Source organism: Salvelinus namaycush, chromosome 23 (assembly GCF_016432855.1).
Source record: "Salvelinus namaycush isolate Seneca chromosome 23, SaNama_1.0, whole genome shotgun sequence".
Lineage (NCBI taxonomy): Eukaryota > Metazoa > Chordata > Actinopteri > Salmoniformes > Salmonidae > Salvelinus > Salvelinus namaycush.
Genome location: NC_052329.1, coordinates 41,876,884 through 41,892,169, shown reverse-complemented (window position 1 = coordinate 41,892,169; position 15,286 = coordinate 41,876,884). Strand labels below are relative to the sequence as shown.

The following is a 15,286-nucleotide window of genomic DNA, read 5'->3' as shown; positions in this document are numbered from 1 at the left end:
TGTGTCGAGGCACAGATCTGGGGAAGGGTACCAAAAAATGTCTGCAGCATTGAAGGTCCCCTAAAACACAAGGGCCTCCATCAGTCTTCAATGGAAGAAGTTTGGAACCACCAAGACTCTTCCTGGAGCTGTCTGCCCAGCCAAACTGAGAAATCGGGGGAGGTGGTCGATGGTCACTCCCGATGGTCACTCTGACAGAGCTCCAGAGTTCCTCTGTGGAGATGGTTGTCCTTCTGGAAGGTTCTCCCATCTCAGCAGCACTCCACCAATCAGGCCTTTATGATAGAGTGGCCAGACGGAAGCCACTCCTCAGTAAAAGGCACATGACAGTCCGCTTGGAGTTTGCCAAAAGGTACCTAAAGACTGACCATGAGAAACAAGATTCTCTGATCTGATGAAATCAAGATTGAAAACACTGGCCTGAATGTCAAGCGTCACGTCTGGAGGAAACCTGACACCGTCCCTACGGTGAAGCATGGTGGTGGCAGAATCATGCTGTGGGGATTTATTTTCAGCGCTAGGGACAGGGAGACTAGTCAGGATCGAGGGAAAGATGAACGGAGAAAAGTACAGAGATCCTTGATGAAAACCTGCTCCAGAGCCTCAGGACCTCCGACTTGGGTGAAGGTTCACCTTCCAACAGGACAACGACCCTAAGTACACAGGCAAGACAGAGCAGGAGTGGCTTCGGGAAAAGTCTCTGAATGTCCTTGAGTGGCCCAGCCAGAGCCCAGACTTGAACCTGATCGAACATCTCTGGAGAGACCTGAAAATAGCTGTGCAGCGTTGCTCCACATCCAACCTGACAGAGCTTGAGAGGATCTGCAGAGAAGACAGGGAGAAACTCCCCAAATACAGGTGTGCCAATCTTGTAGCGTCATACCCAAGAAGACTCTAGGCTGTAAATGCTGCCAAAGGTGCTTCAACAAAGTACTGAGTAAAGGGTCTGAATACTTTATGTAAATGTGATATTTATTTTATTTTATAAGTTTGCTATAATATCTAAAAAACAGATTTTGCTTTGTCATCCTGAGGTATTGTGTGTAGATAGATGAGGGGCGGGAACAATTTAATCCATTTTAGAATACAGCTGTAACATAATGTGGAAAAAGTCAAAGGGTCGGAATATTTTCCGGATGCACTGTAATTATGCCTAAATCACCAGCCTGGTCTCATAGACTAGACGTAACATAGTAAACATAAATCCGAGACACTCAAATTGTTATATATTACGTTTGGTATGGGTACATTACAGAAGGTTACCTAAGGTAAAAACCAAGGTGTAGCAACCCGAAGGTTGTGTGTTCGAATCTCATCACGGACAACTTTAGCATTTTAGCTAATTAGCAACTTTTCAACTATTTGCTACTTAGCATGTTAGCTAACCCTTCCCCTAACCTTAACACTTTTAGCTAACCAAGGTCTAGCAACTCAAAGGTTGCGTGTTTGAATCTCATCACAGACAACTTTAGCATTGTGTTAATTAGCAACTTTTCAACCATACTAAACAAAAATATGAACTCAACACGTGAAGTTTTGGTCCCATGTTCCGTGAGCTGAAATTAAAGATCCCAGAAATCTTCCATACGCACAAAAAGCTTATTTCTCTCATTCTTTGCACAACTTCATCCTCACCAGGGTCTTGACCTGACTGCACTACGGCGTTGTAACTGACTTCAGTGGGCTAATGCTCACCTTCGATGGCCACTGGCACGTTGGAGAAGTGTGCTCTTCACTTATGAATCCCGGTTTCAACTGTATCGGGCAGATGGCGTTGTGTGGGCGAGCGGTTTGTGCTCCGTGGTGGCGGTGGGGTTATGGTAAGGGCAGTCATAAGCTATGGACTCCGAACATAATTGTATTTTATCGACGGCAATTTGAATGCACAGAGATACCGTGACGAGATCCTGAGGCCCATTGTCGTGCCATTCATCCTCCGCCATCACCTCATGTTTCAGCACGATAATCCACGGCCCCATGCTGCAAGGATCTGTAAACATACTCACCAGACATGTCACCCATTGAGCATGTTTTGGATGCTCTAATTCCATTCAGCCACAAGCATTAGTGAATTTAGACACCCGAGTGGCGCAGTGGTCTAAGGCACTGCATCCCAGTGCTAGAGTCTTCATTACAGACCCTGGTTCGATTCCAGGCTGTATTACAACCGGCCGTGATTTGGAGTCCCATAGGGCGGCGCACAATTGGCCCAGCGTCGTCTGGGTTAGGGATTGGCCGGGGTAGGCTGTCATTGTAAATAAGAAATTGTTCTTAACTGACTTGCGTAGTTAAATAAAGGTTAAATTTTTAAAAGTAAAAAATCGGCGTTCTAATTCATCCCGATGGGGTTGAGGTCAGGGATTTGTGCAGACCAGTCAAGTTCTTCCACACCTATCTCGACAAATTATTTCTGTATGGACCTTGCTTTGTGCACAGGGGCATTGTCATGCTGAAACAGGAAAGGGCCTTCCCCAAACTGTTGCCACAAAGTTGGAAGCACAGAATTGTCTAGCATGCTGTAGCGTTAAGATGTCCCTTCACTGGAATGAAGGGGCCTAGTCCGAACCATGAAAAACAGCCCCAGACCATTATTCCTCCTCCACCAAACTTTACAGTTGGCACTTTTCATTCGGGCTGGTAGTATTCTCCTGGTCTTTCGCCAAACCCTGATTCGTCCGTCAGAATGCCAGCGTGATTCATCACTCCAGAGAATGCGTTTCCACTGCTCTAGAGTCCAATGGCGGGTGAGCTTTACACCACTCTAGCCGACGCTTAGCATTGCACATGGTTATCTTAGGCTTGTGTGCGACTGCTTGGCCTTGGAAACCCATTTCATGAAGCTACCGACGAACAGTTCTTGTGCTGACATTGCTTCCAGAGGCAGTTTGGAATTTTACTACTATTGCCCATAGAAATACATTGAATAACACATTTATAGATGGCAAAAAAATACATAAATGTATCATAACGAATAAGGTTTTGATAAGAAATCTCAGGAAATATTTTAGTTTTTTTGGACATTGAACCCCCTATTTGTATTGGCACAAAACCACCTCCATACTTCCATTGTATGGGTTACCTTCAGATGAGACCCATGACACTTGTGGGGGTCGTAGAGCAAAATGGGAAACACCATCATGTTCATGAGAGTCTCCCCTTTCCATCGAGTGGTCATACGAGTTTGTAGGCCGTTTTGACGCTGAGAAGACCGATTTTTCCGCATGTCTCATGGTCTGACGAACACCACTGTAGCTCGGCCACCTTCCACGCAGATGCGGAAAGGCGACATAGGCGACATGCGGCGGATTGAGACGCAGCCCATGCAAAATGCTTCAACTGGCTTAAACTGACGTATGTTGATGGGGATTTTTTTATTATTTAACTTAGATGACATGTGCGTCAATAGACTCTTAAGGACGTTGCAATGTATGTGATTTTATTGCAAATGTTGAAATACCAACACCGTCATATCACATTAAAATTACTTGGTGGGGAAAGTATTTTATTTTATTATAATGAGCAATGTGGTGGTGTCCCGTGCAGTCCTTTTTTTGTTTCTTTGTCATTGGCATGTACCCATGGTTCTCTGTGTCATCTCTGCCCCTGCAGGTGAGAAATGGTACAAGCGTCACCTGACCTACAGGATCGTGAACTGGCCACGTCACCTTGCGCCGGGCCCCGTGCGGCTTGCGGTGCACGCCGCCTTTCAGCTGTGGAGCAACGTGTCAGGCCTGGCCTTCCAGGAGGTCCCAGAGGGCCCCACGGACATCCGCCTGGCGTTCTACGAGGGCGAGCACAATGACGGGGCCAGCAACGCCTTTGATGGCCCAGGTCAGGCCCCACATCATCTTCACCCTACTGGATATTACCATGGGGCCTGGAGCTTTTTTCCTGACCATGTAACCTGACCCTGGGCTGTAATTCATAGCTAGTTTTCAGGTCACATGGTCCGTAAAAACTTGCCCTACTATTCTTTTAAAGTAAAGAAAGAGCTTAATCACCCAAATCTGGGCACCAGAGAGGGGCCAATGGAGTTCCTGTCCTGTCCAAACCTCTCACACGGCCTCTCCTCTCCTGTCCTATAGGGGGAGCTCTAGCACATGCCTTCTTCCCTTGCCGGGGGGAGGCCCACTTCGACATGGCAGAGAGGTGGACGCTGTACGGACACAAAGGCCACAACCTGTTCATGGTGACAGCCCACGAGATAGGCCACACACTGGGGCTGGAGCACTCACCGGTGCGCCACTCCCTCATGTCCCCCTACTACAGGAAGCTAGGCCGCGCCCTGGTCCTCAGCTGGGATGACATCGCTGCAGTGCAGCAGCTCTATGGTAAATGATATACAATGTCCTCCATTCAGGTTAAAACCAATGATGTCATATACTGTATACACTACAAGGCATGTCTGTGAATTAAACCATCTGTCTGTATGTAAGGTTAAATGGGGTGTCGACAGCCATCTCAGTCAGATTTATCAGCAAAACGTGTTGAAAGGAATTGCATCATTAAACAAGCGGAACTGTCCAAATGCTCCCTAGAAAGAGAGGGAGACAGACTGACATCACTCAATTACCTCATTGTATACTATACTGAACAAAAATATAAACGCAACATGTAAAGTGTTGGTCCCATGTTTCATTAGCAGAAATAAAAGATTACAGAATTTTTTCATACGCACAAAAAGCGTATTTCTCAATTTTTTTGCACACATTTTTTTACATTCCTGTTAGTGAGCATTTCTCCTTTGCCAAGATAATCCATCCACCTGACAGGTCTGGCATATCAAGAAGCTGATTAAACAGCATGATCATTACACAGGTGCACCTTGTGCTGGGAACACTAAAATGCCACTCGAAAATGTGCAGTTTTGTCAAATACAGTAACACAATGCCACAGATGTCTCAAGTTTTGAGGGAGCGTGCAGTTGGCATGCTGACTGAAGGAATGTCCACCAGAGCTTTTGCCAGAGAATTGAATGTTCATGTTCATCTACCATAAGCCGCCTCCAACATCGTTTAGAGAATTTGTCAGTACATCCAACCCGGCCTCACACCTGCAGACCACGTGTATGGTGTCGTGTGGGCAAGCGGTCTTCTAATGTCAACATTGTGAACAGAGTGCCCCATGGTGGCCGTGGGGTTATGGTATGGGCAGGCATAAGCTACAGACAACGAACACAATTGCATTTTAACGATGGAAATTTGATTGCACAAAAATACAGTGACGAGATCCTGAGGTCTATTGTGAGGCCCATTTTTTTTTTAAAGGTATCTGTGACCAACAGATGCATATCTGTATTCCCAGTCATGTCAAATCCATAGATTAGGGCCTAATGAATTTATTTCAACTGACTGATTTCCTCACATTAACTGAAATTGAAATTGTTGCGTCTATATTTTTGTTCAGTATACAGTATATCTTCTCTCTCAACTGCACTTAAGACCTTATTATACCTCCACACACACTGTTTACCTGACAGTGCTGTCACGAGGGTAGATTGGTTGTCCCAGTGTTAGTGTTACTGGAGAACAGAGCTCCTGTTATGGCGGACTGGGCTCTGCATTAGGGTTGAATGGTTAAATGATATGCTTTGTCTAAATCTGGCTTCTATATGGCCTCTGCATGTTGAATCGTCAACGCTCAGGGTGGGCCCATCTCAGCATGGAGCGCAGTTCACAACGCCTGCAGACCTATCATCTCATCATGGTAACTTTTATTTCTTGTGACAGACAGGCCTACATTTGCTGCAGAATAGTCTATGCTACAGTAATATAAAGACCGAATGCGCGTCTAATTTACCCATCTCCGTCTAGTCTAATTTACCCATCTCCGTCTGGTCTAATTTACCCACCTCCGTCTGGTCTAATTTACCCATCTCCGTCTGGTCTAATTTACCCACCTCCGTCTGGTCTAATTTACCCATCTCCGTCTGGTCTAATTTACCCATGTACGTCTGGTCTAATTTACCCATGTACGTCTGGTCTAATTTACCCATGTACGTCTGGTCTAATTTACCCATCTCCGTCTGGTCTAATTTACCCATCTCCGTCTGGTCTAATTTACCCATCTCCGTCTGGTCTAATTTACCCATCTCCGTCTGGTCTAATTTACCCATCTCCGTCTGGTCTAATTTACCCATCTCCGTCTGGTCTAATTTACCCATTTCCGTCTGGTCTAATTTACCCCCTTCCGTCTGGTCTAATTTACCCAGCTCCGTCTGGTCTAATTTACCCAGCTCCGTCTGGTCTAATTTACCCAGCTCCGTCTGGTCTAATATACCCATCTCCGTCTGGTCTAATATACCCATCTCCGTCTGGTCTAATTTACCCATCTCCGTCTGGTCTAATTTACCCATCTCCGTCTGGTCTAATTTACCCATCTCCGTCTGGTCTAATTTACCCATCTCCGTCTGGTCTAATTTACCCATCTCCGTCTGGTCTAATTTACCCATCTCCGTCTGGTCTAATTTACCCATCTCCGTCTGGTCTAATTTACCCACCTCCGTCTGGTCTAATTTACCCATCTCCGTCTGGTCTAATTTACCCATCTCCGTCTGGTCTAATTTACCCACCTCCGTCTGGTCTAATTTACCCATCTCCGTCTGGTCTAATTTACCCACCTCCGTCTGGTCTAATTTACCCACGTACGTCTGGTCTAATTTACCCACGTACGTCTGGTCTAATTTACCCACGTACGTCTGGTCTAATTTACCCACGTACGTCTGGTCTAATTTACCCATCTCCGTCTGGTCTAATTTACCCATCTCCGTCTGGTCTAATTTACCCATCTCCGTCTGGTCTAATTTACCCATCTCCGTCTGGTCTAATTTACCCATCTCCGTCTGGTCTAATTTACCCATTTCCGTCTGGTCTAATTTACCCCCTTCCGTCTGGTCTAATTTACCCAGCTCCGTCTGGTCTAATTTACCCAGCTCCGTCTGGTCTAATTTACCCAGCTCCGTCTGGTCTAATATACCCATCTCCGTCTGGTCTAATATACCCATCTCCGTCTGGTCTAATTTACCCATCTCCGTCTGGTCTAATTTACCCATCTCCGTCTGGTCTAATTTACCCATCTCCGTCTGGTCTAATTTACCCATCTCCGTCTGGTCTAATTTACCCATCTCCGTCTGGTCTAATTTACCCATCTCCGTCTGGTCTAATTTACCCATCTCCGTCTGGTCTAATTTACCCATCTCCGTCTGGTCTAATTTACCCATCTCCGTCTGGTCTAATTTACCCATCTCCGTCTGGTCTAATTTACCCATCTCCGTCTGGTCTAATATACCCATCTCCGTCTGGTCTAATATACCCATCTCCGTCTGGTCTAATTTACCCATCTCCGTCTGGTCTAATTTACCCATCTCCGTCTGGTCTAATTTACCCATCTCCGTCTGGTCTAATTTACCCATCTCCGTCTGGTCTAATTTACCCATCTCCGTCTGGTCTAATTTACCCATCTCCGTCTGGTCTAATTTACCCATCTCCGTCTGGTCTAATTTACCCATCTCCGTCTGGTCTAATTTACCCATCTCCGTCTGGTCTAATTTACCCATCTCCGTCTGGTCTAATATACCCATCTCCGTCTGGTCTAATATACCCATCTCCGTCTGGTCTAATATACCCATCTCCGTCTGGTCTAATTTACCCATCTCCGTCTGGTCTAATTTACCCATCTCCGTCTGGTCTAATTTACCCATCTCCGTCTGGTCTAATTTACCCAGCTCCGTCTGGTCTAATTTACCCAGCTCCGTCTGGTCTAATTTACCCAGCTCCGTCTGGTCTAATTTACCCAGCTCCGTCTGGTCTAATATACCCATCTCCGTCTGGTCTAATTTACCCATCTCCGTCTGGTCTAATTTACCCATCTCCGTCTGGTCTAATTTACCCATCTCCGTCTGGTCTAATTTACCCATCTCCGTCTGGTCTAATTTACCCTTCTCCGTCTGGTCTAATTTACCCTTCTCCGTCTGGTCTAATTTACCCATCTCCGTCTGGTCTAATATACCCATCTCCGTCTGGTCTAATATACCCATCTCCGTCTGGTCTAATTTACACACCTCCGTATGGTCTAATTTACCCATCTCCATCTGGCTTTCGGAGGTCATCTTATTTTTTTAATTGTAAAGATGTATTTTTTTTTTATGCAGCTGCAGAGTTTTAAAACAGCCTATTACTCAAATATCGCTGCTTTAAGTCAGTGCACATGCAAGCACCCTGTCTTTTCTCTCCTCCAACTCCATTCAAATTGCATCCAAAATACTGTAGATAAACCTGTTCTAGATTGATATATATATATATATATATATATATATATAGCCCTATATATACAGTGCATTCGGAAAGTATTCAGACCCCTTGACTTTTTTACAGGCATATTCTAAAATGGATTACATTTAAAAACTGTCCTCATCGATCTACACACAATACCCCATAATGGCAAAGCAAAAACAGGTTTTTAGAAATGTTAGCAAATGTATTAAAAAAAAAAAACAGAAATACCTTATTCCCCTAATGTTATTAGCCTACCTCATCTTTCTCTCTCTATTGTTGCTTCATCCTTTCCTCACTGTCAGCACCTTTGCCAGCGATTACAGCCTCGAGTCTCTTGGGTATGACGCTACAAGCTTGGCACACCTGTATTTGGGGAGTTTCCCCCCATTATTTTCTGCAGATCCTCTCAAGCTCTATCAGGTTGGATGGGGAGTGTTGGTGCACAGCTATTTTCAGATCTCTCCAGAGATGTTTGATCGGGTTCAAGTCCGGGCTCTGGCTGGGCCACTCAAGGACATTCAGAGACTTGTCCCGAAGCCACTCCTGCGTTGTCTTGGCTGTGTGCTTAGGGTCATTGTCCTGTTGGAAGGTGAACCTTCACCCCAGTCTGAGGTCCTGAGTGCTCTGGAGCAGGTTTTCATCAAGGATCTCTCTGTTCTTTGCTCCGTTCATCTTTCCCTCGATCCTGACAAGTCTCCCAGTCACTGCCGCTGAAAAACATCCCCACAGCATGATGCTGCCACCACCATGCTTCACCGTAGGGATGGTGCAAAGTTTCCTCCAGACGTGACACTTGACATTCAGGCCAAAGAGTTCAATCTTGGTTTCATCAGATCAGAAAATCTTGTTTCTTATGGTCTGAGTCCTTTAGATGCCTTTTCCTGAGGAGTGTCTTCCGTCTGGCCACTCTACCATAAAGGCCTGATTTGGTGGTGCTGCAGAGATGGTTGTCCTTCTGGAAGGTTCGCCCATCTCCACAGAGGAACTCTGGAGCTCTGTCAGAGTGACTATTGGGTACTTGGTCACCTCCCTGACCAAGGCCCTTCTCCCCCAATTGCTCAGTTTGACCAGGCGGCCAGCTCTAGGAAGAGTCTTGGTAGTTCCAATCTTCTTCCATTTAAGAATGATGGAGGCCACTGTGTTCTAGGGGACCTGTAATGCTGCAGAAATGTTTTGGTACCCTTCCCCAGATCTGTTCCTCAACACAATCCTGTCTCTGAGCTCTACTGACAATTTCTTCGACCTCATGACTTGGATTTTTGCTCTGACATGCAATGTCAACTGTGGGACCTTATATAGACAGGTGTGTGCATTTCCAAATCATGGCCAATCAATTAAATTTACCACAGGTGGACTCCAATCAAGTTGTAGAAACATCTGAAGGATGATCAATGGAAACAGGAGGCACCTGAGCTCAATTTCGAGTCTCATAGCAAAGGGTCTTAATACTTATGTGAAATATTCTGAAAGGTATGCTTATATATGCATCAGCTTAGTAATTATACAAATAGGCTCTATTCAATTTCAAAATGAATATCTAATTCGCTAGTTGTATGTGCTGCACCAGAATCACATGTTCTCTCCCTGCTTTATCATGGTTTGAACGATGTGCGTAATTCCAGTCCAGATAATACAGTGTAAGACAATGCAGTACAGTAGTAATACAGTTCACACTCAAGAAGATTAGCTGTCTGGAGCTTGTTTCATTTATTTACCCAAGAGTGCATATAACTAGCTACATTTATGGGCTTTTGTTGTGCATAATGTGCAGTAGCCTCTATCATATATATTGGATAACAATCATTTGGGCTTTTTTGGGCTTGGGCTCGATGAATGTCTTCAATGTAGGACTCATAAAATGTATTTAATGTATGGTTCAGGCTCAGGTAGCCTCAGGCTTGAATATTTGATCAAAGATCTAATCAAATCCAGACATAGGCCTACTTGTGCTTTATAATGCTTTTGAATGACACTTCCGGTTTTAGCTGGGAAATACTGGGGTTACCAAGTAGAAAAACAATTTATTCTCGGGATGGAACATTTGTAAAATACCGGGGAAATATTCAGCCCTAGTCTGCATGCATAGCCTACATGTTTTTATGTAGAACAAATGGAGTAGCAATTTGCCGTGGAGGTTTTCGCTCCCTCCTGGCATGTGTAAGACAGGTTTCCACAGGTTGATGCTGCTGTTATATGATGAGTCCCATCCATCCACCTGCAGGCATTTATCCAGGAATGTCTCCGTGGCTATTGAGCGGTCCTACCTGGATCCAACAAAATGTAGTCTTGTATACATGCCAATTCTAGATGCCTTTCTCTGTTTGATTTGTGGAGGAGAATCAACTCCACCCCTTTGTAAACAATAGTTTTTTCATTGAAATGAAAAGACATACAGTTGAGTACATTCTACTACTTTTTAGTTCAAAACATTTGGCATATTTCATATATTGATACAGATCTGCTCCCCTTTATATCAAGTCTCTAAGCATTATCACTGCTGATTGTGGTATTGGGTTCCTCATACAGAACAATGGGATGAAAACAAACAGTGTATCTTCTGAGATATTAAGGTATGCAGTGCCCTGCGGGCAGAATACGTGTGTGTTAACACCATGTGATGATGGGAACCAGATGTCTGTCTGACCTGAATAACTTCACTGTACTGAATCTGACCAAGAACCTTCCTACATATTTCTAACCATTCTGGTCGGGGTGTACGGCCGCGGCATCTGCTTCAGAAACCTTATTTTTTCTTAGTGCATTACTTTTGACCAGGGCCCATAGGGACTCGCATAGGGCTTCTGGTCAAAAGTAGTGCACTATATAGGGAATAGGGTGCCATTTGGGACGGAACCTTTGTCTTAGTGATAATGTCACGTCACAGTGTATGAGATTTTGCAGTAGACTTGGCCACACAAGTCTGTAATCTAGTAATTGTTATATATTTTCAATTGTCTGTATAGAGACTGACCCAAGTACACAGTATGTTTAGATTACACACAGTAGCACTGCGGTCAGCAAAGAATCTCTGTTTTATTCTTCCTGCCAGGTTGCATTCTTTTCAGATTTTCCTCCTCTCCTTAGGGATGCTGATATCATCACTGCGAAGACAAATGTTTGCTCAGCCTGTTGCAAACAAAATGGGTGTGTGATGTTCAGAGCCTTATCATAGGATGCTGCTTTGTGTTTCTTTTGACATCCGTTTGCAGTAGCCACATGTGTCTTTCTTCATTCGTTTCAACGAGAATGACATTCTTGACTTATACCAGTAAATGACCAGAATGTTCGTATCTTTCAAAGATTTTATGTAATTTATGTAAAGACATCTAGTGGCCCTTTTGGATACTTCAGCCTACAGGTGTCTGTAGTCATCTCTGGCCCTCTCTGGTCTTACCACATGTAAAATATATAAAATAATTAAGATTTTAAAATAAAAAAATAGAATGCAAAACATTATCCTAAATATAAACCATCAACTTAGTGAATACCATTGGTGTTTTATATGAGGGTTTCAGCATGAAATATCCTTTGTAAAATGTTTTACATTTTTATTTATTTTACTATGTTAATATGTATTTGGTGTCAATGTTTTGGTGTCAAACTGGTGGCAGTTGTGAATAAGTCAATATTGGATGAGTTGCACCATTGTTGATTAGATGATTTTTTCATTAATGAGGCTATTTTCTCTTGAACCATATGATCTATCTACTAGAAACTCATGGACAATATGGACACAGATATAACAAATGAATACTATATACATTTTGTTATTCAAGTAAACATTACTAAAGTCATGATTTTAACTACTGAAGATTCCAGTAACTTTGCAACCCTTTGTCCAGTACACAGCAACTCAAGTTTCCTGGGAAGGCCAGCTTTACTGTTTATATAATTGACTATTTGAGAATATTGTTCTGTTTGTTTCCACTTGGGAGGGTTGTTTGTTCCCATGATGTCCGTTTTAGAGAAAATACTGTCATTGTTTTTGGTTTGTATTTCTCATATTTTTTTAAGGGAAAAAAATACATTGGCATGCAGACTTCCTTTATCAAGTATCAACCAACATTTGTCCCATTGGAGCAGTAAAATAATCTGTGAGCCAATATTTGTCTTAACATTCATTTTTATTCACATGGTAGTTCATAATCAGTGGCCATGTACCTGATAGATTGTGGAAGTAACACTTGTACGAGTTTAGTTTAGATGGCTGACTCAACATTCTCTCGGACGCAATGGAACGCTCATACATCATCATAGTGCCCATCGCTTATCACCCCATCACTTAAACTACTGGAACTTGTCTGTATACAATCTACTCTCCCATTCCATATGGTCTCATTCTCTTATCTGGCCTGATCCTGGATTTGTATGTGCTTCAGCAAACAGTATTTTTTTGTTGGGAGATAACGGTTACAATATTTAAATTCCTATACTTTTTTTAGTTTGTTCATATCACATTTTCCATTCATCATGTCACACATACTAGTTTTGTACCTGTGGGCTGCCACTCAGAGGATTTTTTTTTTTTTTTTAAAAGGTACATAACTACAAAGTATTGATCATATTACAGAGTTTTTAAGTAATAATAAATTCAGTATGTACAGGAAAAGAAAAACAAAGTGGGCCTCCACCCCCAACCCCCCCACCCAGCCAACATATCCCCACCCAGCCCCCCTTCTGACTACAGTTGTCATTCCAACCCCGCCGTTGGTCAGATGAGTTGGCTACTGATGGTCTCCCTCTCTCTGTCCTCCCCAGGAAAGCCTCTGGGGGGTCGGCCCATGAGGTTAACAGGCCAGGCATTCAGCTCAGCCCTGCAGGAGTGGGAGATGGCTGAGGAGCCCGAGGAACATCCTGAAATTACCCAGCCCCTCTACTGCCAGGGGGTCTTTGATGCCATCACTATGGGTAGGGCACGACTGTGCTCACAATCATTTGAACCCCCCCCCCCCAAACATATAAGTTATTCATTGGGATATTATAAACTGGGTGGTTTGAGCCCTGAATGCTGATTGGCTGACAATTATTTTTTTTACTGCTCTAATTACATTGGTAACCAGTTTATAATAGCAATAAGGCATCTCGGGGGTTTGTGGTATATGGCCAATATACCATGGCTTAAGGGCTGTATGCAGGCACTCCGTGTTGCATTGTGCAGAAGAACAGCCCTTAGCCGTGGTATATTGGCCATATACCACACCCCCTCCGGCCTTATTGCTTAAATATAATAATTTCATGTATACTTGTCTGTCTTTGTGTGCTCAGACCAGAACCACACAGTGCTGGTGTTCCGGGGCAGTGTGTACTGGATGGTGTCGGCTCAGGGGAACGTGAGCGCACCTCTCCCTCTCCAGCAGCGCTGGCGCCACCTCCCGCTGGCCATCGAGGCCGCGGCCTTCTCCCCACTGGACAGCAAGTGGTACTTCTTCAAAGGTAAAGCAATCTCCTTCAATTCACTTTAGTCAGTGGATGATCGTGTGAAGTGACCTGGTCCCAGATAATTGTGCTTTAGCCAACTCCCCTGACTATGGTTGGATGACAATGAAATAACACAGCAGAGGGCCTGGCTAAAGCACAAACAGGATAAAGTACCTCAGTGAGGAAGTAGTGTTGATTGCGCTGAATTGTCTCTCCCTACCCTCCCTCTGCAGGTAAGCGTATATGGCGTTACTCGGGCAGTGCCCTGGACCCTGGCTTCCCCAGGAGGAGCAGCCAGGCCGGCCTCCCCTGCCACCCAGACTGTGCCTTCTACTACGCCCCCCTGGGACACATGGTCCTCTTTAAGGGCTCCCGCTACTCCGTGCTCAACCTGCACACACTGAGGTCCGAGCCCTACTACCCGCGCCGGCTGGCCGACTGGACCGGGGTGCCCCAGGGAACCAACGGTGCGCTGACCCGTCCCGACGGGCGCCTCTATTTCTTTCGGGAGCAGCAGTACTGGAGGTTTGACCCGGTGAAGGTGCGCATGACCAGAGAAGGCCAGTGGGCTCAGGACCTGGAATGGATAGGCTGCAGGAGCAGGACTCACCGGGGCAATGGCATCCTGTGACAAACAGGGGGCGCTACAGCGCTCATATCAAAGTTGATATGAGGCCAAAAGCCTGAAACGATAGCCTGGGTACAAGTTTGTTTCCGATAATATTCCAGTCCTTATACTCTATCATATGCCAAACAGTTTAGCATAATAAGGAGTGGAAACAGACTAGTACCCAAACATATAAAAGGCCATTATGTCTGTGCAATCTAAATATGGAAGACTTGGTTAGAGCCGGCCGGGGTCGTTGGCCTTAAACTGTCATCAGTGCCATCGAACTGGACTTTTTGGTAAGATTCATGACACAATAAAATTGACATTAGTAATGAACATTGTTGAGCATATTAAACCTGGGCCCGGCCAGTCACGCTGTAGAGCACTGCTGACCATTCACTTTTTAAAAGGCAATGTTCCCGACATTCGTGAAGATCGCATTCACAGTAAACACTGCAGATATCATCTCATTAGGAAATTATCTCTAAAGTCAAGCACTCTACAACCTGCCTCGGATTGAATCCCAGCCCTGGTGACAAATACAGTGCATTCGGAGAGTATTCCTACACCTTGAATTGTTACATTACAGCCTTATTTAAAAATTGATTCAAATGTGTTTTTCCACCCTGATCAATCTAAAAACAAAACTCCACAATGACAAAGCAAAAACAGGTTTTTAGAAAATTCAGCAAAATGTATTAAAAACAAAAAAAACTGAACATTTACTTAAGTATTCAGACCCTTTACTCAGTACTTTGTCGAAGCACATTTAGCAGCGATTACAGCCTCGAGTCTTCTTGGGTATGACGCTACAAGCTTGGCACACCTGTATTTGGGGAGTTTCCTCCATTCTTCTCTGCAGATCCTCACAAGCTCAGTCAGGTTGGATGGGGAGGTGCTGCAAAGCTATTTTCAGGTCTCCAGAGATGTTCGATCCGGTTCAAGTCTGGGCTCTGGCTGTGCTACTCAAGGACATTGAGACTTG

The 15,286-nt window shown here is 44.5% G+C and overlaps 1 protein-coding gene across 1 annotated transcript in view; it reads left to right on the top strand.

The window, feature by feature from the left end:
- The window catches only part of mmp28 (matrix metallopeptidase 28), a 40,864-nt gene extending 25,842 nt beyond the window's left edge, over nucleotides 1–15,022 (top strand). The window contains exons 4-8 of the mRNA XM_038962058.1: nucleotides 3,610–3,831; nucleotides 4,086–4,331; nucleotides 13,032–13,181; nucleotides 13,539–13,706; nucleotides 13,925–15,022. Of these exons, the coding sequence (XP_038817986.1) occupies nucleotides 3,610–3,831; nucleotides 4,086–4,331; nucleotides 13,032–13,181; nucleotides 13,539–13,706; nucleotides 13,925–14,322 (1,184 nt within the window). The 3' untranslated portion in view covers nucleotides 14,323–15,022. The remainder of the gene's footprint in view (nucleotides 1–3,609; nucleotides 3,832–4,085; nucleotides 4,332–13,031; nucleotides 13,182–13,538; nucleotides 13,707–13,924) is intronic.
- The last annotated feature ends 264 nt before the right edge of the window (nucleotides 15,023–15,286 follow it).